At 40.2% G+C, this 24,802-nt stretch overlaps 1 protein-coding gene across 2 annotated transcripts in view; it reads right to left on the reverse strand.

Moving 5' to 3' along the window:
• Window positions 1-24,802, reverse strand: part of LOC108149572 (G protein-coupled receptor kinase 1) — a 382,291-nt gene that overhangs the window by 13,291 nt on the left and 344,198 nt on the right. For both annotated transcript variants that reach the window (XM_041710001.1, XM_041710002.1), the window contains one exon: window positions 12,001-12,207. In XM_041710001.1, the coding sequence (XP_041565935.1) occupies window positions 12,001-12,207 (207 nt within the window). The remainder of the gene's footprint in view (window positions 1-12,000; window positions 12,208-24,802) is intronic.

Raw genomic sequence — 24,802 nt, forward strand, 5'->3', positions numbered from 1 at the left:
CGAAGTCATTGATGAATTAGCAAAAAAAATCTCGAAAGCTTGAATTTCTTCTTCGATAACAGAATTTTTTTATAATGCAACTTATCAATGTGAAAAATGTGACCAATTTCTGTACACGACTGTGCAACGCGGATTATTATCGCAGTGTAAAATAAATCTTACAAAAAAACAGGATATTATTCTGAGTCATATCCCCCCCCATATCAAAAAGCTATCTACGCCACTGAACTTCTCATTCAAACCAGCTCGCCAGGGGCCTAGCCAGGGTTACCAACCGGACCCGATTACAACGAAATGACCTTCCAGCTCAGCAATAGTTATTTGAGCTCTTTCATCTCGCATCAGTCATCTTGACTGTCAGATATAGTTTTAATTTAAGATTTTATATACTTATTGTTAGCCTCAATTCAGAGAAGATTCAATAAATAAAATGCACATGTAAAAAAAAAAAAATTTTGAATTGTTCCTATGGGAGCTATATGCTATAGTCGTCCGATCCGGCTCGTTCCTACTTATATACGACCTGTAATAGAAAGACAACTTTTGGGAAAGTGTCATGCAGATAGCTTTACAACTGAGAGACTAGTTTGCGTAGAAACGGACGGACAGACGGATAGACGGATAGACGGACAGACTGACAGACGGACTGACGGACGGACAGGCGGACATGGCTTAATCGACTGTTCTAGTGATGCTGATCAAGAATATATATACTTTATAGGGTTGGAAATGTCTCCTTCACTACGTTGCAAACTTCTGACTGAAATTATAATACCCTCTGCAAGGGTATACAAAACAAGACAAATACAGAATTTATGAAATGAGAATGCTTTACCGATTTTGGTTTGTATGTGCGTGTCAAAGCGATGTTTTAGGGTGCTGAACTGTATTAAGCAGCTCGAGCTGAAACACTTTTGTTCTACCACTTTTTGGAAAACCCGCTAGTTTAGCGGAAAAACGGATAAAAAAGCTATTTTAAGGGCTACTTACGTTTCCTTATGCTAATTTGAATGACGCAAGTCCAATTCGATTATAAAAAATTCTTATTTAAATTAATTGTAAAATCATAATATTATTAATATATTTGGTTATTGTAGATAATTATTTTGTGATCAGAGGACAGAACTGTGTCTCTCGGCTTTTTAATATATTTTGGGAACAACTCCTGGTCATGTTGCTAACGTACTTTATTAAAAAATGGCTTCAAGTACTGTACAAATTAAAAACAAGAAAGGAAGCAAACTTCAAGACGCCGAAGTTTATATACCCTTGCATCTTTTGCAAATAAATGTCGATATTTATTTGTATATGCTTAAAATTCTTAATGATTTTCAGCTCAATTTTTCGATCCTTTTTATACTCTTGCAGATGGTATTATAATTTCAGTCAGTCTCCAAGTGATGCTGATAAAGTATATATATACTTTATAGGGTCAGAAATGTCTCCTTCACTGCGTTGCGAACTTCTGACTGAAATTATAATATACAAAACGGCACATAATATTTAGGTAACAAATCTTTGGATTGGTCTTTAGACAGCTGTACTCAAGCTACCAAAAACAAAACACTAAATAAAAATACTGACCAAGAAATAATTTAATGAGTTATCGCCTGTTGACGATTTACAACCGCAAGTCTCTGCTTTGGGTTAAATTTAAAAATGAATTTAAAAAGTCAAAAGCGCGCTAAATCTTTCCTAACAGATGGCAACATATTGTTAAACTTATGGGTTAAAAATCATTGTACAGTTTCGGACCTTACTAATTCGGAACAAAGGGGAAAAACCGCGCACAGATGGAATTGGGAAGTCATAGCCCACACATTGGACAAAACTGGAAAGCTAATATGAAATTGCACATTAAATCTGATAACAGTGATGAACAATTTTCATTAATTGCTACGATTTTTTCAATATCCAAGTAATATGGGACTAATGGTCGTAATTTGAGGTACTCTTTTATTGTAACTAGGTTTTGGAGCTTTGCAGTAAGAAGACTGTGCTCTCAAGCAAAAAATTCTGATATCAAAAAACAAAAACACCTTTAGACGAGGTAAAATAAACGTGACGATCGCACCTGCAACTCCAAAAACTTCTGATATCATATTGTGTGACGGCTATTTTTTATTTTACAAAAAAAAATTTTTTTTTTTTGCATTTAATTTGTTTTGTAATCGTCACGCTGCTTTCAAATGGTTAAGTAACAAGGCTGATTTTTATTGTCCAGCTTTGTGCCGATTGCACAAAATTTAGATGTTTTAATGAATAATTAATTTTTGCAATAGCTGCAAGGGTATTTAAACTTCGGCTAGCCGAAGTTTGCTTCCTTTCTTTATTTTATTTATTTAAAATATTCTTTAATTTTGAATTTAAGCTGAGTTTTACACCTAACTGCTTTAAAGTTGTTGTTCCATGGCGTATACCATTGATAAAAAATTGTCAATTTGAACTCAGCAATTTAAATCTTGGGCATATAAAGTTGTGGATGCTTTAGCGATGAGCTTACTGAAAAGATACGATGGTTGTTGATTAACAAAAATATTATGGATTAAATAAGAATCTTATAATCTGTCCGTGAGGTCAAGTTATGGTCTAGAAGTTTACTGGTCATGTGCGATACAAAGTCAAGTCATTTCAGGTTATATGTACACATATCTGACCAAACATATCATCAGCATCACAGTGACAAAAATTCTCTAGCCCATAAAAAAGTGCGTGAATTAGGATTACTTTGGATACAAGCATAGTCTTTTGATGTAGAGAGCTGACGTAACAAGCCATATGTACGTCCAGTTACTTTACTCCAGGTCAAGGTATTACTAAAAGTTATGCCTTAATTCGTTGCATACACATCATTTATAGGCATATTATTAATTTCCATCTCCCAATTGTCAACTAGACAAGGTTCATTATTATACAGACATTTAAATGATATAGAATGGAATTTTACCATTAACTTGGACATCGTCTGCATATAAATGGACGTCACAACCGGTCAAGACAGTAGGCAAATCAATAGCATATAAGTGACGTATTACCAAATACTCCAGACATCAAGCCTAACACCCAGTCTGTATATCCCGAGATACCCATTACTTCAATTGTCAAACATAACACTCAACCTGTATATCCCGAGATACCCATTAATTCATTTGTCAAACATAACATTTCAGAGCCTACTATACGAGTTATTCAAATTAATCAGACATAAACATTTCCCGTTAGACATAAACATTTCCCACGCCTGTTATCAACAGTCCCCTTATTATAAACATTTCACACGCCTTTACCGACGACAGCAGACATAAAGAAGAGGTAAACTTTTAAACAAAGGGTCCAGCATGAGAACCCATTCATCAGCATAAAAGCTTTGACCAATCCAAATTTAATAAACAAAAGATGCAGCCTGACAACCCACCCATCAGGCCACCAATTCGACCAATCCAAATCTTCTGATCGAAGTCCACTTTCGCTGCTAGCGTCGCTGTCACCGATAAAAGCCATAGTTATAAGAAAAATGCAATTGTAAAGACAGTTCAATTTTGGGAATCTAACTATTAAGACATTACCAATAAAACTCTGGTTTTCGAGTACAACACGGATCCGTTGAAAAAGTGAACAACAGATAACCTTTGAGATACGAAATTCATTCGAACGACAAGAGTACTGCTCCGCTGTTTTTCTGGCTTTCGACCGCGTTTGGTTTGACGGCCTAGCTCATAAAATTTAAATAATTTAAGTCCACAGAACACCCATTAAATATTGGCGCCACAACAACAGAAAATAAGTTTTCCAGTACGATACAAAGATTTTCTCTCTGAACACCATCCAATTGAAGCTGGAGTACCCAAAGGTAGCGTGCTTGATCCGACACTGTATATCATTTACACAGCAGATCTACTGACAACCAGTATTACAACAACATCACATTTGCTAATGATACCGTAATTCTGAGTCGATCTAAGTGTCCTTTAACAGCAACGCAAAACTCATCAGCATATCTCGTGCTTTTGCAAAAATGGATGGTCACTTGGTGCATACAAGTAAACGAGCAAATGTGCAAGCACGAAACTTCTACCCTAAACAGACAAACTTGCTCTACAATATCCATTAATAACATCAACATTCCACAAACAGTCCAGTTGGATAGAAGGTTTATTTGGCGTTAGAATATCGAAGCAAAGAAGCAAATTTAAAGCCACAAAAACTGGAGCATAAAGTACTTTTGTTCAATGCAGTCCTTAAACCAATTTGGACATTTGACTCCGAGCAATGGGAAAACACATTCGTTAGTAACTTATGAGATTTTGAGAACTATAACTGTGGCGCCGTGGCTTGATGAAAAAATACTGTTCAATGCCAGGAGTGACTTGAATTAACCAAACCAACCAAACATTGATGATGCTGGTCAGCCAAATGGCGCAGTTACACCAAAAACTTAGAAAAATCACTGAACATTATGGACAACCGTAAAGTAAAAGACAGGGAGATTGCTGACTCTCTGAAGATATTAGCAGACAGTGTATTCACCATTATACACGAACGTTTGTTTATGAAAAAGCTTTTTTCGAAATAAGTGCCGCGATTGCTCATTTCCAAGATGAAAACCTTGGCAAAAATGCATGAATTGGGTTATTTCCCGACTATTAGATACCCGTTACTCAGCCAACAACAGGGGCGGCAGAGGGACGACAGAGGGTCGGCCGACGGATGGTAGTAGAGGGGCGGCCGACGGATGGGAGTAGATGGTTTTTATTTTTAGTGAAAATTGGGAAGCAATAGCGGAAAATCGGCGTGGGTAACTTTGAAAGGAAAACGAATTAAAAATTTACCGGACGACAATCTATTTTATTCCTCCTGTTCCCTAACACTATCTAGCCGAGAACTGTCTTTTGTAAGATGGGAAGCTCAGGCCCCCGCCTTATCTGGCCAACAGATGAAAGTTAAATGAACGTATCGGATATACCAACTGGATATTTTCAGGCACCCTCAACCCGCTGGTGTTTACCGTTCGATCAGAATGATAACCAGACATATTTTTCAGAATCCAATATTCGGACGACATCTGGTTCCCTACTCGCCACTTCACAATTGTGTTTATTCTTTTTATAGCTTGGGCATTAGTCTCACCAATGTCTCCCAAGCTCAAGTCCACGTCCTCTCTTGTAATTTTGAGTTTCTGAGCGAGCTCATCAGTAACCGGCCATGTGTTGGTATCGACTGTTCAAGGCCGCCTCACATTCGCTTCGAGAAGGAAGCGAAGTATAATCTAACTGTTTTTTGCTTTTTCTTCTAGTCGACCATATTCATTACGGATGTTAAGGAATGGCATTAGAAATGCCTCTGTCATCCCAAACAGACAGCCAGGAGTGACAAAGGGGTTTGACTGTGTCGATGAGGGTCCTCAAGGCTGTAGCTGACGGCTGGGAAATTTTTGGATAATTACAACGTGTCACTATGTTGTCAAAAAAAATAAAACAATCATTACCGTGCACCCGCTTCAGACTAGCAAGGGCAGCTAAACACGAAATTTAATGATTGCTTTTTTCAAAACCGTGTAAAGTGTTATCTTTGTCAAAGAAGTTTCGAAAAGGCTTATAAAATTTTTAAATTCGGAGTGTTTTCTGCTAAAAGTTGGGAGAGCAACGCTCGGTAGACGGCATTGAGGCGGGCGATTTGCTGGCGGAGCGGATTTCTCGATATTATTTTCTTTGCACTTGTTTAAAATTGAAATCAGCAATGACTTTGTCATTACGGCCCTCTCTTCCAACTTTTCGCGGTATAAATCTTTTGAAGCTCAACCGGATTTACTGATAATTTAGCTTCTTTTAAGTTGCGATAAGTTCGGTTAATACTGTTCATGCAAACATCTCGTTGGTGTTTAAGATCTTCGATATCCTTAGTTGACATTGCGTTTATTTGTATTTATTTTGTTGGTATCGAAGAGGTGTTAAATTATTATTTTTATTAAATTATTTATTTGTTAAATAATATTATAAAAAATCAACTAGTAATATACCGATCGCACACAGTGTAAGGGAGTTAAGTGCCGAGAGAATTACAGCGAAAAATATCTAAATATGGTTTTTATATTTTTTACATAAACCCTGCGACAGTATATGCCGCACGCACGCACTGTAGTGGAGCTAACGCTCAAGCTCAAGCGTACCGAAAAAACGAACAAACGTTTAGGCAGACCGAAAATTGCACTGCTGCAGCGATCGAGAACGAAAACGACAAAAGATAACTCGAAATAGCGGCAGCGGTGTCGGTGTGCGTGTGTATATGTACGCGGCTAGTGGCTCATCCTAGGCAAATGCTAACGGAGAATGATACACTGACTGATAACTAAGGGCAACGAATATATAAGCCTGACGCCGAAACGCGCGCAAAATTATGAAAAGCGAGGAAAAATTGGAAAAACGCGGGAAAATGCTGAAAAGCGCGGGAATATGTTCGGACAAACTGCAGCGAAAGTTATTGCCGCTAATTTTTGGGAGCTACACTTTTCACAATTTGCACTTTTTTCCAGCTGTTTTATTTATACCCTAAATTGGTGCTCACTACGACGAAAGTTGGGGGAATTAAGTTCCTACTAATTGGGTCGACGACGAGTATTTTATTGGCTTGTTTTTTGGCCAAAGCGATTCACATATAATTCGAAATATATGTTTATTATAGAATTTATTGTAGAATTTTGGTTGTTAGTACATGCAAATTTTTATTTCTTGGTTAGAATGCTCACTATCTACCTATTTTTACACGAATGCAACAAGTTGAAAGATGGGCCAAAACACAATTGACAATTGGATGGCCGACTTGATAATTGCAACTTCCTTTTTACTTCCATTTGGCGGCAGCAGCAAATTAAGCAATTAACTTTGCAGCAACGTCAGGCGCAACTTCAAGGAACGGCAGAAAATTTCCAGCGACGAAATATTGTTGAATTTAATTTATTGGCCGAACCGTCACGAAAAAATTGGTTTTTGTTGGTAATGTTTATAGTTTTTCACCGAAAAAAAAATTAAAACTCGCGAGCTCTACTGCTAATCACGTCGGGGTCACCATGAAAATTAATGCTTTTTTCTATTTATAACGCGAAAACTTGTGACTGCAGTAGTTCGAGACGATGTTAATTTGCGAAACTTGTGAAAAACTATTTCGAAAGCACGTCGTCGTGGAGTGGCTACGATGACTTTCGATTGATCACTCACTTTTATATTTCAATAATTTCTCTTAGAACCTAACTTATGCTACGGTGGCGAGTGACGGGGCGAATTCGCAAGAGCGAACGGACGAAAGCTTTATTGGCTCCCGCTCTCGCCCTACAACTAGTGATTTAAATACAAGCGCCAAGTGCGCAAACAACCGTCATAACCATAACAGCTTGTAAATTTTTAAATTCACAGTCTTATCCGCCCAGATGATTTGCCAGGGAGGGCGGATTTTTCAACGTTATTTTGCTTGGCCTTATTAATAATTAATTATTTAATTAATTAATAATAAATAAGGACACTCTATCTCCACCGGGTTTAAAGATAGCGATACGAGGTTAACACTTTTCATGCAAATATCTAGTTTGTGCCTTAGGTTTTCGATTTCCTTGCTTGCCTTTATTTTTTTTATTTTTATTCGTATCGACGAGGTATTAAAAATGTATTTATAGGTATATGTACAATATCAGGAAACTAACGAGTAGTATGTCAAAAGCACGCAGTGTAGACAAGCTAAGTGACGAGTGAATGCAAAAAAAATCCTTATAAGGGCTTACTTTTGATATAAGCCCAACGGCATTACTATACCGTACGCACGCACTGTAGGATCGCATTGAGGCAAGCCAACAATTGCACTACTCCAGCGATTGAAAACGGAAACGACAAAACTTAAAATTACGGCAGCGTTGTCGCGCGAGTGTATGTGTACGCGGCTAGCGGCTTAGCTCCTAGGCAAATGCAATTGCTAACGTAGAGTGTGCAATGACCGATAACTAATGGCAACGAATATAAAGGGCGATTTTTTAATAGCTTTCCTACTTTAAATAGGAGTAAAAACACATAAAAATCAGTAAAATATATGTATGAAATCTTGATTTGAATCGATGGTATGGTCAATATAATTTAATGTTAAAAGATTATTTAATTAAAATGTTGGCCGCGACTTCGCCTTAAATGCTCTATTCGATTAGTCCAATTGTGGCATACTCTTTTCAACATTTCTGCTGTGAACGGCGCCGAATTGATAATTCACGGTCTTCTTGGACACTGGCAGCCACAGCTGCGATGTTTTCTTCATTTCGCACATTACATGAACGTATTGATGGCTTAATGTCCAATAAGGTAAATTTGGTGCGAAATTTTATCACAATACCCCGTATATCCGACAGATAAGGTCTACGTCCATAAAATGGAAGAAGCGCGCGATAAACTTTCTTAACAGAGCAATCATTTTGATAGTAAAATTATTAAACTAGCAACTTTTGTTCGTTTGTTAAACGATTCATTGTTAAATTATAAGCCCAGCTGAAAATATTAATCAGGGTTACAAAGCAAAAAACTAGCGTTAACTGTAAAAACTAGGGCTGCCAAAAAGAAAGTTTCTAAAAATCACCTTTAAAAAGCCTGCTGATGCGGTGTTTATTGCCGCGATTTTCTCCGATAGACACTTTTCACAGTTCACACCTTTTTTTAGTACACTGGGGGGAATTCAGTTTGAACTAATTGGGTCAACAAGAAATATTTTTTTTTAATTTAGTAGTCAAAAGCAGGAATTACTTTAAAAGAAAGTACTAGGCTGAATGTTTTAAAGTTTTTGCCGAACATAATAAGGTATAATATGGGCAAAATCAAAAAATTTTTTTTTTGCTTTTAATTTTTTTTATAAAAATATTTGGAAAAGTACGGAGCTATGTGCTCCCTCAGAAGGAGCTAAAAAAAATCAGAACTGCTTACATGATTCCGGCCAATGGAGTAGCAGAAACCACAAAAATGCAATATTATTATTAAAGCTAAAAGTATTTATTCTACTTTAATAACACCGTTCCGACATATTTTGAAATTGCTGACTTTATCTCAACGAGTCTGACTTTACAAAACAAACAACAAAGAAAGCAAACTCCGGCAAGCCGAAGTTCATATACCCTTGCAGCTATTGCTATTGCTATTCTTGAAAACATTTGGACATGGCTAGATCACTGCAGAGGGTATTATAATTTCAGTCAGAAGTTTGCAACGCAGTGAAGGAGACGTTTCCGACCCTATAAAGTATATATATTCTTGATCAGCATCACTAGTAGAGTCGATTTAGCCATGTTCGTCTGTCCCTCCGTCTGACCGTCTGTCCGTCCGTTTCTATGCAAACTAGTTCCTCAGTTTTAAAGCTATCTGCATAAAACTTTCCCAAAAGTTGTCTTTCTATTGCAGGTAGTATATAAGTCGGAACGAGCCGGATCGGACGACTATAGCATATAGCTCCCATAGGACCAATCGGAAAAATAAATGAAAAAAATTATAACTTTGTTGTTTTTTAATTTTTTGTTTAGTTCTTCGACATTTAGTAATGGTTATATATTTCCGATTTACGGTTTAAATTTCATTCAAATCGGACAACTATAGCATATAGCTCCCATAGGAACAATCGGAAAAATAAATGAAAAAAAAATAACTTTGCTGTTTTTCAATTTTTTGTTAACTTCTTCGACATTTAGTAATGGTTAAATATTACCGACTTACGGTTTAAATTTCATCAAAATCGGACGACTATAGCATATAGCTCCCATAGGAACAATCGGAAAAATAAATGAAAACAAATTATAACTTTTCTGTTTTTTAATTTTTGGTTTAGTCCTTCGACATATAGCAATGGTTAAATATTTCAGAATTATGATTTAAATTTTATCAAAATCGGACGTCTATATCAGAAATAATAAAAATATATAAAATAACTATCAAATAATTGAGCTGCAAATCATCATAGTATCAATTTTTAAACATATACGCAAGTAAATCATTATTTTAATGTTTTCAAAAATGTTTAATTCTTGCAATAGCTGCAAGGGTATATGAACTTCGGCTTGCCGAAGTTTGCTTGCTTTCTTGTTTGTTTTTCCTATTGTTCCTATGGGAGCTATATGCTATAGTCGTCCGATCCGGCTCGTTCCAACTTTTGGGAAAGTTTCATGCAGAAAGCTTTTAAACTGAGAGACTAGTTTGCATAGAAACGGACGTAAACGTCTCCTTCACTGCGTTGCAAACTTTTGACTGAAATTATAATACCCTCTGCAAGGGTATAAAAAAGAGCAATTACTTGGCATGCCACTATCACGAAGGTTACTTGTCTCTAACTTTTTGTATGGGAAAAAAAGGGCTGTCTGTCTGGTTTTACCGGCAATTATTCGAATTTTTTTTACATTACAAACCTTTTCTAGACCTCCACGAACATATCAAGACCAACATTAGATGATTCACCCGTTGTCGAGTTTTAGCGATACTAACGAAAACCACTTCATTTTTAAATATATAGATAATAGTTATTATATTATTTTTATAAACAAATTATGTACAACAATTATATGTACAATTATTTATGTATTTATTTTAATAAATAGTTATTTGTATTTTTATAGTTATTAGAAATTACTCTATTTATTTTGACAATCCAGTAATAATTATTCAGAATTATTGAATGATTTTCATAATAAAAATAACAAATAAGTCGCTTGTTCCCCAAAACATCAATACAGAGCCAAAACTTATAATGCAATATCGTGTTGTTTGAGTTAGAACATCATTGCACTTTATTTCCACTTTAATATACACTTGGGTTGTTCGTGACAAAAGCAGAGAGAAGCAAATGGTCGCCCCGGGTAGGTAAAGAATTTTTTTTACATTTATGATTGAGCATCAGTGGGGGCTCAGAAGGTACTACGGGGAATCTGGCATATGGCAATCAGACGTGTACGACGGTTGCTCGCATTTGTAAATGCTGTGGATGGCTGCATTGAAGACCCGCATAATAAATATCAGTACAATACAAACTAAAGGATGTGTGATAACTTGAAACTATAACGAGGCCAGACTTGCGCATCCCGTTAATAAAAACTCATTTAATTTAAGTTTTGGTTGTTCCCTCGTATCTGTGGGTCGGATCTTGTTTTTAACGTCTGGTTGAAATCGCTATCTCCAAAACCGTACGAAGGAACAATTTATTTTCCTGAATATCCTGACTGGTGACAGCCTGATTGACGAATGTCAATTTTGTTACGAGATCCATTGCATTTTGACATTCATTTCACCGCTTGATTGTGAAAACCATTCTTGCTTCTTTCTTTTTAAGTAAGTATCACACATTCAACAAATGCATCTCATGTCTCTTGGCTGTGCTGATTCCACTTTCAGACAGAAATTGAATGAATGTCAGCCTGTAGACAAAACAAACAAAACAAACAGCACTTGCACATCAAAACTTTGTTAGTACGTTTATGGTTAAAAGTCACAATTTCCAAAAGATTTTCCAAATTATATATAAAGCCTCTTGTACAACTCACATCATTTCCATGTGAGCAATCATGACAGAAACTACAGTCAACCATCTCGGGCATATTTATATGACAGATGCTTGACAACTTGGCTTACTTTACGTTCACAGCTGAGGAAAATAGAATTTATTTTTAAACGAAGCTTTCAGTCAAGAACTTTTTAAATATTAACATTTAATACATACTTAATATTAAGTTAATATGGAAAAACTTCCTTCAAAATAAAAAAAAAAAATTAATAAATATACTTCTGTTTGTACTACTATTGTTTTAAGTTTTAAATAATGTTTAAAGCTAAAGCTGGCAAGGCTAACCTAGCACTAATGCAAATTTTCGAACCGAGTCCCCTTATAATTTTTTGCTGTTGGAAGATACATAATCACACATATACTTAAGTCCAGAGTACATTGTTTCAAGAAATATAAGATGGTTGATAATTGACAGTATATTCCAAAAACATACACACCTACCTATTTGGATAAAGTTTGGCATATTTAGTTTGCCATACAGAAGCAAAAGATCCTCCAAGTTTTTTGATGTACCCGTGTAATATACAATCAGATTCCTTTTCATCTGTATCGAAGTGCTGCTTTTGCTTTGCTTTCCTTTTTTGTTCGATTCTATCGGTCTCGGAATTAACGGTTTCAAATACAGTTTCAGAGACTTCCTGTTGCCACCTATAAAACAGACAATAAAGAGAATTACAACTTCACAAAGACAATGATAGTTATAAATGTGATAAATTGTTTTTTTTCTGAGTTTTTAAAAATATATTTTGGATTGTTACGCTAATTGTTGTTCAGCGCGAGCGTACATTTCTGAGTGACAAGTTTAGGGTGTGACTTCTTGTGAAACACATTTCGCGAATTTCAAATTTGTATTTGAAGCGGGATTTATTCGAATTGTTGTTTGATTCGGTTTTGCCGCAGCCCAATACTTTATAGAAATTTTAAATTAATAGCCAGATTCCATTACGGCTTTAGCCTAATGCGCATTAATTTACACAGGGAATCCCCTAAGGCTAAACGCCGCATTTAAAAAATATATGCGATTTAAAATCATTGTCTTGTTGGGCATTAAAGAAATCCGTAAGCTCGCTCATATTCTTGATTTTTAATTCATTTCCTTTTGATTTGCGAAAATTCAAAAGTAAACAAGCCGAGATCAGCTGTTCGTGCCACTCACAAGTCGAAATGTTAATGCGCCAATAGAATTAGGCACATTTAAAAAGTCCACTAATGCACCAATAGAACCAGGCTATAAGTGTACCATTTTTATACCCTTGCAGAGGGTATTACAAATTCAGTCAGAAGTTTTCAACGCAGTGAAAGAGACGTTTCCGACCCTCTAAAGTATACATATTCTTTATCAGCATCACTAGAAGAGTCGATATAGACATGTCCGTCTTTCCACCTGCATGAAACTTTCCCTAAAATTTACTTCCTATTTTAGTAGTATAAAAAGCGTAATTCTACTGCCAAATTATTAATAAGTCAAAAAAATTTTTTTTTAATTACAAGCTAGAAAATTTACATAGTCGTCCGATTTTGATGAAATTTATACCGTAATTCTGAAATATTTAACCTTTACTATATGTCGAAGAACTAAAAGAAAATTTAAGAAACAGCAATGTTAAAAGTTTTTTACTTATTGTTCCGATTGTTTCTATGGGAGCTATATGCTATAGTCGTCCGTTCCGGCTCGTTCCGACTTACCCGAAATCGGATTTTTCACCGAGGAGGTCATCTATTTTAACCACCCCATATAAATCTGTCCCAATATGTAGATCTACACTCCCCGTCTTATTAAAGTCGGGGTCAGCCATTATAATTTTTCCACCTTGATTTGACAACATTAACTGCGTTAACTGAAAGAGTACCCATTCATTTTGGTAGTACTAGTGCTTTTATCTTTAAAACATTCTGGGTATTCATACTAATTCTAAAAAGCTGAACTTTTTGCTTTGAGATTATATTTCGTGTGGAAGACACTCCACCAATCTCTGTTTGAGATCAAATTTTCGGTAATCTTAAAATCTGCGCAGATCGTCGATCAAAGCTCATAATGTTTTAAAATCTCCATTTGAATATTAAATTTGAACGCGTGCTGTAGCAATCAAGACTTGTTCCGACGTCAAGCAAGTGTTAACTTTATCTTTTTTTATTATTTTTATTTTAATTTACGTGAAGCATGCAATGATGACTTTTCTTGCAATAATAACGCAACTGCATTTTTGTGACAGGAATGCTTTAGAAATTTAAAACACATGTTTTCTTTCTTTAACTTTTACCATTCATTCAAATGAACTTAAAGCATTTAATTTTAGACATCGAATTGTTGTGTACCAAACTTTTGCCAATGAGACAATGTTCTTACATTACAACTAAATATTTTTTTTACACAACCGTTGCTCCAAAAATTTAGTGACGTCGGATAATGTTTGAATTTCTTTTGATTTTTTTTAAATGGCTCTCATAATATGTGCAAAGATTATATAAACCTCATCGGATAACGGTGTCTTTAATTCTAACAAATGTATTGACTCATTTATTATGTCAATAAACATTCTTAACTGCCTAACTGAGTCAACATCTAAACCTTAATGCTCAAGAAGGAGATTTAATTGAATCTTTTTTTTACATAACGCTTAATTAATAATTTGCTAGCGGCCTCATAATTCTCCCCAGATCCCAGTAATTAGTGAGAAATCACATTTCTGACTTCTCCCTTGAGTGAGATATTGAGGTAATTAACTTTTAAGGAAGACTTAGATCTTCACTTAAAAGGATTAGCTCATTAAATGACTCATAAAACCTGTCCAAATCCTTGGAATTTCCAAAAAATGTGGGTACCTGCATTGTAGGTAGCGTTGGCAAATCATCCGTTTTATGATTTGTAACTCCTACCTTACTTGGCACAATTTCCTGGAGATTTTTCTTTACTGTCGAAATGTCAAACTCTAATTCGTTTAACTCATCATTTACCTCTTCGTCATAATTCCTATCAGTGACATCATGACTGCCTCATGAATTCTAACGACATGCTCGCTAACTCCTCAAGGGTCTTCAAGGCATTTGTTATATCTACCTGCCTTTTTATTAGGGATTGTTTGAGTGGACAACATTTATAACTTATACATTTTAATTTAATTAAACTTAGCTGCTGCTCTCAATGCCGTCTTCGATGATAGTTTGTAGCCGATGTCGTCGTTGGTTTTCGGTGATGTTGTTGTTGCTGCAGTTGTTCTTATCTTGTTATACTTAGTTGCCGCTGTTGTTGTAGTTTGGTTTTCTTGGTTTCTCCGCTCGCTACGAATGTCGTGCGGCTAGCTCAGAAAATATAAGTGTTCGCCCCCCCAAATTTATATAAACGTGGCCTCTTAATTGATCAGTGAAAACGCACAGAAAGATTGGGAACTTAAGAAGATCTTTTATTCGCCGACTTGACCCTCGGCCGGGGTTTTGTATTGACAATGGGGAAATATGCTCCGCCATCGGCTCCTTCCCACGAGGAACGTCTCTCTGGGTTGTGCTTGCTGCGAAATGGTGTCTCCCTCGCCGGTTTCGCTCGCAATGCCTTCTGTTGCCTTTGGCTCGGCGGGATTCCAGGGCTTAGGGATGCGTTACCGTTCCCAGACAAGGGTGAACAGGCACTGTGCTCTCAAGGCGAACGCCTTTCTCAGCCGCAGCCTCCTGTCCCTTGCTCTGTCCCGGCGTCGGCGCCGGACGTCGGCTCAGTTTCTACCTGGCGGTTCAAACGCCAGGTTCTACACGAACGCTTCCACCCTACATTCTCTGCAGCAGACTTCAGAACTCGACGTATTTATATTCGTCGACCTGGGTGTCCTCGTTCTCCTTGCTCTGACTCCGGATGTCTCGACTGGCTTCGCTTCTTGTTGGCGTAGCACTCACGATTCGGTAAGCTGCCGTTCTGGGACTATAGCGGTGAACTGATGTGCTCTCAACGCATCCGCCTTTCGAGACACTAGCTGAACAAACGCGCGTCTTTCCGGGCTAGTCGCGCTAGGACCTTGTACAATTCCTGCAGGACGATCAGGCATACGCCGGAGTTCGCCAATGTAGTCCTTGTAGGCAGGCAGCTAGTTGAAAACCGCTTTCCTTCCGAGCCCACGGTTCCTCGTCGAAGGACTCTATTTGTTCAACTCTTTCGGACACCCAGGTGGGATGCCAAGCTCAAATCGCGACAGAAATTGTGACAAGACGCCTGGACTTAGCCGTGTGATACCTGTGTCTCAATTCGGAGACTTTAGCTCTAAGTCCCGAACGTCTCGACGTAGCGATCTTGTTTCCTTGATGACTCCGCACGGCTCTAATTGGTTCTTCACATTGTTTCACTGGTTACTGGTTCACTTGATGATTGTAACTTGTTGACTTGGTAGAAAACGACTGATCCAGCTTCTTGCGCTCGGCCTGCTTATATAGGCCTCTGTTTACCGCTAGTTATGGGTGTCTCCTTGCCTCCTGGTCCAAAGTCCACGGTTTGACAGTTCGACTATTCGCCCTCTGCGTACGGCACCAATATCAGGGTCCGAAGTCCGGTGCCGTCCCGTTACTTCCTTCTGCCCACGGCCCTTCGCTGCCCTCGTGTATTGCTTTTCCTCTCCCACTCTCTGTACAACGGGCGCACTACCGTTACTACGGGCGAATTCGCTGGTAGACTGGTAGGCGCTTACTCTGCTTGCTTTCTAACTTGTGTGGAGTTATTTAACTTCCGTCCGTTATTACCACCTTTGGGGCTCCGAACCTAGCGATGATTCTTCCTCGGAACGCCTTTTGAAGTGTTTCTGCCGTTGCTGTTCGCAGTGGCACCAATTCTGTCCACTTTGAAAATCTATCTATCAGCACTAGCAGCATCTGGTTACCATGCTTTGATCTTGGCAATGGTCAGACAAGGTCAGCATCTTCCCAGCTGCCTGCATCTGTTTAGGTTTGTATTTAAGGCATGTCTCGCATTTTTGTACTTGTGCTCGGGCGTCCCTATGCATTCATGGCCAGTAATATCGAGACGCCAGCCTTGCAATCGTTTTCCGACTTCCAGTGTGCACAGCGGCTGTTGAGTCGTGATTCTCCTTCAGGACGGTTTCCCTCAGCCCCCGTGGGACACAGAGCTTCCATGCTCCCACGTCTTCGCAGCCTGTTCTGTGCGGGATATGCCTATATAACGCACCTCCCTCCATGAGGTAGTCAGGAAACTTCTGTGGCTGTGTGTTGATTTTCTCACACATATCTTTGACCCAGCTGCATGCGCCCTTTGTGTCCTCCGAAATTTTTTTGGCTAACCTAAAGACTTCTGTTAGAGTCTGTCTCAATAGTGCATCAGCGACAACGTTAAGCTGCCCCTTCCTGTACGATATTTCAAAATCATACTGCTGCAGCTCCAGGGCCCACCTCGCTATTCTTCCTGAGGGACTTTCGATGCTGTTCAACCATTTAAGCGCCATATGGTCCGCCACCACCTTGAAGTGGTATCCTTCCAAGTATGGTTTGAACTTCCGGATTGCCCACACGATTGCCAGGCATTCCTTTTCGCTGGTTGAATAGTTCTTTTCCGCGCCATTCAGGGTCCGGCTTGAATATGAAATGACCTTTTCGCCGCTTTCAGTTTCCTGCGTCAGGAATGCCCCTATACCATAATCGCTTGCATCCGTCTGCAGTACGAATGGTTTATCGAAATCTGGGCATGCCAGCACAGGATCGGACACTAGCCTTGCCTTTACCTCCTCGAATGCCTGCTGGTGATCTGTAGTCTATGTCCATTTCGTACCTTTCGCAATAGATCATTTAATGGTTTCACTATTCGAGCAAAATCGGGCACGGTGACATCTCCGGTCCAATAACCTGATCCAGTGCTCTCTGGAAAGTCGCCGAGGCGGAGTGTAAGTCAAATGGCATTACTTTCCACTGGAAAAGCCCCTTTCCTGGCACTGTCACCGTGAATAGGCTGCTATTTTCTTCTAGGGGAATTTCCAGTAGCCATCTTTCAAATCTAGACTACTTATGTATCTCGCCTCCCTCAACTGGTCCAAGATGTAATTTATTCTTGGCATCGGTTAAGTATCTTTGATTGACTTGGCATTGATCTGTCTAAAGTCGACACAAAGCCTCCACTGACCTGCATTCTTTTTCACCATGACAATCGGGGAGCTGTACGGACTTCTCGAGTGTTCTATGAATCCCTTCTCCAGCAATTCGTCGACTTTCGCAATGATTTCCCCTTGAACCTTTGGATTTTTCGGGTAGTATTTCTGTTTAATTGACTTGTCGTCTTTCATGATGATTCGGTGCTCGGCTATGTTAGATGTTCCACTCATTGTTCCAAATTCGGCGAGCTTCTGCTTTAGGAATTTTTCAACATCGCATTCCTCAGAGGTGATTTGCACCACTGCCACGGACAATTTTTCCTCGAGTCATCCGTTGTGCCTTCTCTCTTCTGGGATCACCACTGTATGTCCAGCACACTTTATTTCGGCGCCGACTCCTGTGAGGGAATTCCATCCTAGCACCAGCGAGTCTACCACTCCTGGTAGGATCAGCTGGCTCATGGGCAATCGCTTATTGCCGAACTCGATCTCTACCTCGAGCTGTGTGTTTAACCCGCAGCCATCTGCCAACCTAACTTGCCTTCTCATCTTTGTAATTTCTCATAAGAAGCCAGTATATCCGCCAGCTCCTCGCTTATAAAGCTTGCTGTTGCTCCGGTGTCGATTGTGGCTCGTTACCGTTGCGGATAACTTCTGCTCTTCTTCGATTAATTTGCCAGTTAGTTTGGAGAGTGTTGTCTGTTGTTGTTCATAGAAACTATATTATCATTAGACCCTCCAACTCCAGCTGAATTCGTCAACCTTAGACGAATAAACTGGCGCGCTTATAGAGAAGCCTTGATAGGTATTCTTCCAATAGGACCCCCAAATGACAATAGTGATCTACCCAGTCTAGATAACTTAGTAGAGAACTTAACAGAAGCCTGCAATATGGCCTGCAAAAGGCTCGCACACGACGACGAATGATTTCAGGCCTATAAGTCTGACATCCTTTCTACTTAAGAGTTTTGAACGACTGATTGGACTGCACATTAGGTCAGCCATGGACTCAAAACAATTATCAGCAGCCAAATCGAAAAGTCACTCAACCACAAGGAATACGCACTAGTTGCATTCCTGGACATAGAGGGCGCTTTCAACAATGTTCTCCCTGCAGCCATAACCGAACCCCTCACTGACCTGGGTGTTGAGTTTCAAGTCGTGGAGCTTATCCATAGATTGCTGATGAGCAATCCCTTTCCCTTTCTCCGCAACTCGTGGGATTCAGTTATGAACACAATTAACAAATAAATAAACACCACAATGGAGTCGGGCACTCCTAAGAAACCCAAAACGCTGGAGAAGGTGGGTGCTGCAACAGCGATAGGATCTGCGAGCATTGGCTCCGCCTGTGCGGGCACCAGCTCGGGGGCTATCCCGAAAGGGCCCCATCTCGAATTGGGGGTGAAAGGTGGAAGACAGTCGGCCACCAGCACCTCTGCAAAGTGCGCGTCGGTGCCAAAAACTGCAGAAGGTGTGGCTAAGACCGCTCAACCGACCGAGCAAAGCAATTTTACATATGCGGAGAAGCGGACTGCCGCGCAGACACTCCGATCACATAACAGGAGCAAGATCGCCAACCCCTCAGCCGAATGGTTGAAGAAGGTGGAGTGGGCGAGAAAGGTGCTCCAGATTGCCTGTACCTGATACAAAGAGATCTAAGATCCAACCAAACCTGTATTTTGCGGACATCACGCGGGATAGGATTTTTATTGGGCTGGTGGACGAGGGGAATCCCGGAGATCGGATTACCAAAAATCAGGCAGTCGAGGAGAATCTGGCCGTCTTGTGCATGGCATTGCTCCGAGACTTCCCCCAGCCAACACCATGCTGCAAGGACGCGGGGTGGTTTCAAGGCAGCGTCAAGGTTGTGGCCTGCGATAGTCAGCGGTCATCATGTTGCAGAGGTGCAGCCCAAGCCTCCCCACGCACGACTGGAAGGTGGAAAAGGTGGACCAGCATGAGGGGCCGGTTAGTCAGGCCATCGTCGTGCTAAACAAGGAATTAGTTACCCCAATAGAGGCTGCTCACGGGGAACTGAATTTCGGGTTCAGCGCGATCAGAGTGAAGGTCTACAAAGGAGACTCGAGCACGAAGGAGGACCCGGTCGGCAACCCAGCCGAACAGGTTTTTCCGGAAGAGCTTGAGGCTCCCGGGGTCGAAGAGCCGGACAACGGCTATTCCTCCGACGCATCGTTATGAAGCCGGCTGAAGGAGACGACGACCTCAGTGACGATGAGAAAGCCGACGTCACGGTGGTGGAGGGAAACGTTGCAGATGTCATTAAGACTACTCTAGCTGAACCTCCACCACAGTAAGGCAGCGTCTGCTGCTCTGCTGCTCCGCCTGGCTGACGGGGCAGACCTAGTGCTGGTACAAGAACCTTGGGTCGTTGGAGGCAAGGTCTATGGACTAGGCACCAAGGAATTCAAGTTGCTACTTGACCCTAAAGGAGGTAAAATTCAAACCTGCATTTTAGCCAAAAGGCACCTTAGCATATATCTGCTTCATAATTACAGCAACGGAGACAACACCGTAGCAAGCCTGGAACTTCCAGCGGCTACTAAAGGGTGACTTCAACGTACATGGCCTTCGAAAAGGAGGACCCCCCACACGAGCTAGTCCAACAACTGATCGAAGAGAGCGAGGCGCTCAACATCGGCCTGGTAATCGGCTGCGACGCTAATGCTCACCACACTCAGTGGGGAAGCCCATCAAGCAATAACAGGGGTGAGTGTCTTTTTAATTTCATCCTTGGGGGGTAACACCCCCACGTTCATCACAAAAAATAGCCAAACGGTCATTGACCTCACCTTGGTGTCAGGCAGTCTGCTTGAAAAAGTCAGAAATTGGAAAGTCTCAAGCGAGCACTCCTTTTCAGACCACTGATTCATAGAAACTACATTATCATTAGACCCTCTAACTCCAGCTGAATTCGTCAACCTTAGACGAATAAACTGGCGCGCTTCTAGAGAAGCCTTGATAGGTATTCTTCCAATAGAACCCCCAAATGACAATAGTGATCTACCCAGTCTAGAAAACTTAGTAGGGAACTTTACAGAAGCCTGCAATATGGCCTGCAATATGGCCTGCAATATGGCCTGCAATATGGCCTGCAATATGGCCTGCAATATGGCCTGCAATATGGCCTGCAATATGGCCTGCAATATGGCCTGCAATATGGCCTGCAATATGGCCTGCAATATGGCCTGCAATATGGGCTGCAATATGGCCTGCGAATCAACCTACCCTAAATGCAAGCCGAGGGGATTCGAAGAGCCTCCTCGGTTGACCCAGAAACTTTCAGAACTCAGACCCAGATGCAGAACCCTTTTTAACAGGGCGAAAGCGGGGAATGAAGATCTAAAATGCAACAATATAAATTGGAACTAGCCTCCTACAAGAAGGCCATAAGAAAAGGAAAACGATCATCTTGGCAGACCTTCTGCTCAAACATAAAGGAATCAACCGATGCAGCTCGGCTTAGGAAGATCGTCTCCAAAACAACCCTTTCCTTCGCGTACCTTAAAAAAACAGATGGCTCATGGTCAGACTCTAGTGAGGAGACCCTTAGCCTACTTCTAGACTCCCACTTTCCGGGTAGTCTCCCGGTAGAACGACTTCCAGAAAATCAGTCTGGATCAGGCATCGACCTGGAAACGTTCCTGTCTGAACCTAACATAAGATCGGCCATAAACAGTTTCAAACCTTTCAAATCACCAGGACCTGATCATCTCTCCCCTGCGCACATCCAAAATGCAGGTCAACTTGCCGTCAACTGGCTAAAGAATTTTCCGCATCATACTTAAGATAGGAACATTGGCATCAACATGGAGGGAAACAAAGGTAGTCTTTATACCCAAAGCGGGCAAAGGCTCGCACACGACGACGAATGATTTCAGGCCTATCTGACATCCTTTCTACTTAAGAGTTTTGAACGACTGATTGGACTGCAGATCAGGTCAGTCATGGACTCAAAACAATTATCAGCAGCACAACATGCATACTCAAAGGAAGAGTCCACCGAATGAGCTCTTCACACAGTAGTCAGCCAAATCGAAAAGTCACTCAACCACAAGGAATACGCACAACAACAATGTTCTCCCTGCAGCCATAACCGAACCCCTCACTGACCTGGGTGTTGAGTTTCAAGTCGTGGAACTAATCCATAGATTGCTGATGAGCAGTATGGTAACCTCCACCCTTGGAAGCTTAACACGAACAAGGTTCGTGAACATGGGAACCCCTAATGGAACAACGCAGTAAATAAGCTGCTGTGTAACATGGAAGGAGGTGGATGTAAGGTTGTGGTATATGCGGACGACGTAGCCATTATTCTCTCAGGGAAATTCCCTCAGACACTATGCGATCTAATGACCGCCAAACTTAAAATACTATCTGACTGGACAACAGAAAGAGGTCTTGGGGTAAGCCCCTCAAAAACGGAGCTGGTGCTGTTCACAAACAGATATATGGTTCTTCAACTAAACGCACCAAAATTAAATAACTGCTCTCTTTCCCTTTCAATGATAGCGCTAAATACTTGGGGTTAGTACTAGATAAGCGTCTAACATGGAGACTGAACAGCCAAGAGAGAACGAGAAAGGCAACAATTGCCCTCTATTCGTGCAAAAAAGCCATCGGAACGAAATGGCGCATATCCCCAAACATCGTCAACTGGATACACACAGCGATAATTAAGCCTATTCTACTCTACGGAGTGTCAATATGACCGCCTGCGCTAACGAACAGACAACCACAGCAAACCTTAACAAGGCTCAACGAATGGCATCCTTATGTATAAGCGTAGTCCTTCGCACCACCCCCAACAAGTCGCTAAATTCTATTCTGAACCTTTCCAACCGGGCCTAAAAGAGGCAGTCAACTTCTACACTGAAGGCTCCAAATTAAATCGAGTCGGAAGAGGAATATACTCCGATCAATTTAACATCAGGAAATCCTTCAGACTTTCGGATCACTGCAGTATCTTCCAAGCCGAACTATATTGTATAAATGAAGCTTTGTTGCTCCTAAACGATGCAAACTGTCAAAAGAAATTGGTAAACATATGCAGTGATAGTCAAGCGGCTATCAGGTTGATTATCTCGACCAATACAAACTTTCAGTCTATATCAAACTGCCGCAAATCTCTACATGAGATGGCTTTGCAGTTTAAAGTATACCTAATTGTATTGCAGATGATTTGGCCAGACATGACACTACCGTTCTTCTCCTTCCGGACAAGGAGAACATTAGTATGCCGATGGCCCCCTGCAAGCTAAACATTAAAAACAAATATAAAGAACTTGCGAACCTAGCATGGATACACGTAAGACATTGTCGCATCTCTCTCCAGACATGGCCAATTGTTAATGCGTTCTCCTCGCATGAGAAAGCTAAACCGTACCGAGGGCGGAATGCTTATGGTCGGCACACATGCAAGCAGACTGGGCACGACCCAAAACTATTTGTGCAGAAGCTGAAGAGACGAGGAAGAGGAGGAAACGGTGGAACACCTGTTCTGTTCCTGCCCGGCCCTATGCAGATCTGGACTGTACCACTTAGGGAATCTCTTCATGAGCAGTCTATCTGAACTGGCGCGTATAAACCTAAAGCGAATAATAAAATTCATGAAAGCAACCGGATGGGAGCTATGCTAGGTCAGTTGCGGTAAGAGCAGCGGACAATAATCTAGGAAAGGGGATCCACGCGGTATCAAAATGGACCTTCTAGGTCTAATTGTGTCAATAATTTGACAGCTGCTCTAACCTAACCTAACCTACATGGTTCCATTCGATATTCGTTAGTTTCCGAATTTCATCCGTTATTCGTCTAACAAATTTGACCTTGCATAGTGGAATCGATCCAAGCGTAGATTTCTACTGTATTATCAATGGATTTATAAATTGTTTTGATCAATCCACTGAGTAAGTGAGTTGCACATAACTCTAGTATAGGAATAGTTTTTATATTTTTAATTGGATTGACTTGCTTTTGGTAGCTATTACATTAACAGAGTTATACACTTTCGCATACACTGCTGCTGCATATGCTTTTGGAAGCGTCAGCAAATCTATGAAACTGTATTACAAAACAATTTTCGGAACTAATCCATCTTGGGATTTGAATATTTTCTTAATATAAAATAGTTTCTCTATAATTCTCCAAACAATCTTTGTATTCCTTGGATTATTCCTGATGCCACTCACTTTTATTTATCCAGAGTTTTTGAATAAAAAACTTTCCTGAAATAGTGACCGGAGACAGCCATCTTAAGGGCTCATATATTATTGATACTGTCGATAACACTATCCCTTCCTTTGGAATTTACTTTAAATTTAAATAAATCCCTTTGAGGTTCCCATTGAAGACCCAAAGTCTTAACGGTTTTATTTTCCTCAATTGCAAGCACTTTTTTAATTCCTGTGTCCTTAACAGTTTGCGTCACTTTATAATTGTTATAAATCCATTTCCTTAAATTAAATCCTACTTTTTTTAGTTCTTGTGAAATAAGTTTAATTAAATTTTTGGCATCTTCTACAGAATCTGGCCCTGTCATTAGGTCATCCATAAAGAAATCATTTCCAATTATTTCCATGTTTTACAAAACTCTAACAGCTAAACAAAACCAAAACAATATTCAACAATCGGTCCTGGCCGCAGAACACCGGGGTTGGTAACAAAGAAAACCGGTTTTCTGCAAGGAACTTTAGCAACAAAAACAAAAAGCCACACAGCCACAAAGAGCTGGAGCCAGATAGCAGAGTCTTGAAGAAAAATTAAGTGCATCCTATCTATAACCTGCAATACCTCTTGCTTTGAAGAATTACGATGGAAGAGCCACATAGCGGAACGGCCCAGTGCAATGCACAATCTGTCAGGAGTATGGATACACCAGGACATACTGCACACTCCGATCAGTCTGTGGAGACTTTCGCAATTCCGCAAACTGCTCCCCAAGAGAAGAAATATGGAAACTGCGGAGAAAATCACACGGCTAACTACAGAGGCTGAGTGGTCTAAAAGGAGTTGAAAACCGCATGCGACGAGTGACAACCACGCGCCATCAAAATCCTCAAAACTTGTACACTTACTCAAAAACGACGCCGGAAGATTTTTCCGGCACGGCTGCAAGATCCTCAGTTGGTCAGCTTAATACCCAGAAGTGCTTA

This window comes from Drosophila elegans, unplaced genomic scaffold (genome assembly GCF_018152505.1).
Source record: "Drosophila elegans isolate 14027-0461.03 unplaced genomic scaffold, ASM1815250v1 contig_684, whole genome shotgun sequence".
Taxonomy (NCBI): domain Eukaryota; kingdom Metazoa; phylum Arthropoda; class Insecta; order Diptera; family Drosophilidae; genus Drosophila; species Drosophila elegans.